This window comes from Mus pahari, chromosome 5 (genome assembly GCF_900095145.1).
Source record: "Mus pahari chromosome 5, PAHARI_EIJ_v1.1, whole genome shotgun sequence".
NCBI lineage: Eukaryota > Metazoa > Chordata > Mammalia > Rodentia > Muridae > Mus > Mus pahari.
The window spans coordinates 71,137,875-71,142,435 of record NC_034594.1 but is presented as its reverse complement, the minus strand read 5'-3'; the positions used below and the strand labels follow the sequence as shown (position 1 = coordinate 71,142,435).

At 49.6% G+C, this 4,561-nt stretch overlaps 1 protein-coding gene across 2 annotated transcripts in view; it reads right to left on the bottom strand.

Annotated features, from left to right (window-relative positions):
* The window catches only part of D2hgdh (D-2-hydroxyglutarate dehydrogenase), a 20,020-nt gene that overhangs the window by 3,394 nt on the left and 12,065 nt on the right, over window positions 1-4,561 (bottom strand). For both annotated transcript variants that reach the window (XM_021198781.2, XM_029539379.1), the window contains exons 7-8: window positions 3,226-3,369; window positions 1,950-2,092 (exon numbers count right to left, since the gene is read on the bottom strand). In XM_021198781.2, coding sequence (XP_021054440.1) covers window positions 1,950-2,092; window positions 3,226-3,369 — 287 coding nt within the window. The remainder of the gene's footprint in view (window positions 1-1,949; window positions 2,093-3,225; window positions 3,370-4,561) is intronic.

Here is a 4,561-nt window from a genome sequence, read left to right as displayed (position 1 = left end):
CTCTCTCTCTCTCTCTCTCTCTCTCTCTCTCTCTCTGTGTGTGTGTGTGTGTGTGTGTGTGTGTGTGTGTGTGTGTGTGTGTGTGATGAATGCAGAAGAGGACCTTTCTGGGGCAAGGACTACCCAGCATTCCCAGGACCCCATTTAACATGAGAAGTCAGCAGAAACATCAGAACCAGCCTTGCACCAGACAAAGATGTTCAGGGAGCAGGCCCTGTCATCTCATTGAGCTCCAGCTCAAAAAAAGAAAAAGGTGTTTCTTAACCCAAATCCATGTCGAGCACCAGCAAGTTTACAGTGGGATGCTGGGACACTCCAGCTCCCCCAGATCTTTTCTAGGACACCCCAGAGGGACTCATCAGAGATATGATGGGGACCTGGAGGACTCAGACTGAGCACCTCTGCCATCAGGAGTAGCTGCAGAGTCACCACCAAGCATAAAACTGTCATATCATGATGAAAGAAGGAAGCTGAGGACAAAAGCAGGTGGAGAGTACCATCTTCATCACTGTAAGCTCCAAACTCAATCTGTGCCATAAAGGCATCCTCATGGAGTCAGCGGGCCACAAGGGCTGCCACTGTCCCCTGATCAGGTAACACTTCAGTGGGCACGCGCGGACCCCAGGGCTGCTTTGGTAGGGTTCTCACCTAGCAACATGAAGCCGTAGGATCACCAGTACCACGAGCCAGGCATGCAAGCACATCTAAGCATGTATGGAGTGGAGGATGGAGATCAGAAGTTCAAGGACACCCTGAACTATACACAGTAAGTTCAACGCCAGCTGTGGCTATATACAAACCTATCTCGGAAAATATCTGGCCAGGCTAGGGGGTTTGGGAGATGGGAGGGGTACACCTTTGATCCCAGCACTCACAGAGGCAGGTGGATCTCCAAGTTAGAGCCAGCCTCGTCTACACAGTGAGTTCCAGGACAGCTAGGGCTACGCAGAGAAACCTTGTCTCAAAAACAAACAAACACACACACAAACAAGAACCAAACCAACCAACCAACCAAAAAAATAACAAGAACGACAAACCCTAAAAGCCCACCAGCTAACAAAACAACCCTAACAATAAAGAAAACGATTTAATAAACTGAAGAGAATATATAACAGGCTGACTCCAGAGGTCACAGCTGAAGGAATCAATGTTTTTCTCGCTCCCCAGGCTGCTTCCTTTTCCCTCCAAGGATCAACCCTGGCAGCTCCGTGCAGCCTCTCTGCCCTCTGCTGGCAGCTTATTGTACTGCAGACAGCAGGACCAGGGCCAGACACCAGGAAAATAAAACTCCCAGTTTAGGTGAAGAACAGCTCCAAAACAGAAATGCCTCCTGTTCCTTTGTCCCCTGGGAGCCCAGACAGCTTCTCTGCAACACAGTCAGGGCTGTCCCTCTGTCACCCTCAGACACCCTCGTCCCCTGGACTTCTCCTTTGGACAAATCTGTGGAGAGCTGTGACCAACTTATAGCCAGCACATAGTCAGCCATGAAGCCCAGGAGTGGGAAGATGTGTGGGGGTAATTCTTTAGTGTTAGTGAAAATGATCTAGATACCAAGAATACATTTTTCACTCCAAAGAGGTTTTTCCACCGGGGGCTGGAGAGATGGCTCAGCGGTTAAGAGCACTGACTGCTCGTCTAGAGGTCCTGAGTTCAATTCCCAGCAACCACATGGTGGCTCACAACCATCTGTAATGGGATCTAATGCCTTCTGCTGGTGTGTCTGAAGATAGCTACAGTGTACTCATATAAATAAAATAAATCCTTTTAAAAATCCTTTTAAAATTTTTAAATAAATAAAAAAGCTTTAAAAAAATAAAAAAAATTAAGAGGTTTTCTATCTATACCATGGAACCTGAGGTGTCTTGGCCATCCACCCCATCGCTGCAGGACAGATTAGGCCCTGGCTATGTGAACAGGAGGGAAGGGAGGGGAAAGCAAGGTTACAGCACCTGGACTTTCCTCTGGTCGGTGGCCATCGTGCCATCTGTCACCAGCCCAGAGTTCAGCACCTGCTCCAGGACGTTGGTCAGCTTCTCGGCATCATGTCCTGTGCTGGAGCCCGAAGTCTCAACCAGGACATAGAAGGGACTCTCTGAAAGGAAGCAGGAGAGGCACCGTGAGCCCCAGTGCGCCTGCCAGCATCCACAGTTAGAACCACTTGCCGGGTGATGCGACTAAGACAGCTCTTCCCCGGTGCTTGAGGTGACCTAAGGAACAGGGAGCATTCAGGCTCGCTAAATTTCACATGGCTTTAATACAAGTTTTCTGCTGACAGAGAAATAGACCTGACTGTCTTAGTCAGGGTTTCTATTCCTGGACAAAACATCATGACCAAGAAGCAAGTTGGGGAGGAAAGGGTTTATTCAGCTTACACTTTCATACTGCTGTTCATCACCAAAGGAAGTCAGGACTGGGACTCAAGCAGGTCAGAAAGCAGGAGCTGATTCAGAGGCCATGGAGAGATGTTCTTTACTGGCTTGCTTCCCCTGGCTTGCTCAGCCTACTCTCTTATAGAACCCAAGACTGCCAGCCCAGGGATGGTCCCACCCATAAGGGGCCTCTCCCCCTTGATCACTAATTGAGAAGATGCCTTACAGCTGGATCTCATGGAGGCATTTCCCCCATCTAAAGCTCCTTTCTCTATGATAACTCCAGCCTGTGTCAAGTTGACACAAAACTAACCACTACAATGACCCTCTGCAGGAAGCCCCACCCTGCTCACTTAGCCCCAAACCTGGGTCCGGTTCCATACCTCCCAACAACCTGATTCGGGAAGGGCTGGCACAGCAAGGCAGCTGTGGGGTCTACGAGCTGGCTTGTCTCTTCTTATAGACTCCAGAGTCCCAGGGAAAGGACACTGGGTGGATGATCACCTCACACATGGTTACTACATGCTAAAGGTGGCAATTTCTATCACAAGAACTGACCATTTAAACATTCAAAAAGTTAAAAGTGTATTACTAACTCACCGAGGGGCACTGTCCCATCCCTTAATACGACATTAAGGCTTCTTCCAGAACAATCACACAAGTTCATCCTACTACAGACCGAATGCAAGTGTCAAAGACAGCAAGGCTTTCCTATACACAATGACCCATGGCCACACAGTGCTCCTTGCCCACCCATCCTCCTGAGACATTCCACTGCCCCCACCTCTGAGTCAACCAGCATGTCCCACAGTGTTGAAGCAGCCGGGCAGTGTAGCCAAACTGCACAGGTAGATACCTTGTACTGGGTTGGTCAGCTGGAGGTGCTGTCCAACCAACTGCATGCATTCAGCATCCATGAACTCAAACGCAGACAGGATCTCACCCAGCATCCCCCTGCAAGTGCGGAAGGTCTGCAAAACCTCAGCAAACCCAGGGCAACCTGCGATGGGACACAGGGCATCAGGCACCTCAGGATGAAGGACATTGGAACCCAGGGCCTCAACCACCGCCTGGCCAGGCCCCCCCCCTTCTCACAGCAACATCAACCCAACTCACACGGACAAGTGGGGTGACTATGACTGGCTTGGTGCTCCAGGCAAAGCTCCACAGATCAGCCCACAAGCACATTTCAAGGTCTCTAGATCTGAATCTATGCCTAAGAGCTGCCATGGGGCACTCAGAATGGCAAAGGGAATCGGGGGCGGAGGGCAGACTAAGAGCTGTCAGAGATGGGTAATTTCTCTCTCCCATCTGCAGTAAGGTCTAATTGATCTCAGAAATTCATCAAACACTCATCTATGGACACCTGAGATCTCTGCAGTGCTACAGGGCTTGGGAGCCACAGCGCAGCCCCAGGGTAGCTGCCCCCTCAAGTATGGACGTAGAAAGAGACGGAGGGAATGTGTCCATGGGTAGGTGACCCAGAAACCCTGTAGTAGGAGAGGACGTTCCTGGACTTTAGAAGATCCAGGACTACCTAGTAATAGCAACACAACCCCCTCCAAGAGAAAACCACCCTTACCCTAGGATTCTAGGAACCAAACAAATAATTCAAAACAAGGCTCCGTATACAAGCCAAGGTGGCTCAGAACACTCAAGCACGACACTGTGAGAAACCAGGTCCTCTGCTACGAGAAATGCTCCTGGCTGCATTTATAGGGATCGAGAGACTGAGAAATGTCTGGTTCAGACAGATAAAGAGTTAAAGAAACAATGCTGTGACAGAGACTTTTAGGACAGAGTGCGTGGGACTGGAGAAATGGATGTCTTTTTAACGTGCTGGCTGTTCAAGCATAAGGGCGTGGGACTGACTGATCTTCAGCACCCACTTGAAAAGCCAAGCATGGAGGCTGGAGAGATGGCTCAGAGGTTAGTGCACGGGCTGCTCTTCCAGAGCGCCTGGGTTCCTGTCCCAGCATCCACATGGTGGCTCATAACTACCTGTAACCGTAGTCCCAGGAAATCTGACTCCTTCTAGGCTCCACAGGCATTGCAATATACACGGTATACAGACATACATACAGGTAAAACTACATACAAACAGAAGAAGAAGAAGAAGAAGAAGAAGAAGAAGAAGAAGAAGAAGAAGAAGAAGAAGAAGAAGAAGAAGAAGAAGAAGAAGAAGAGGAGGA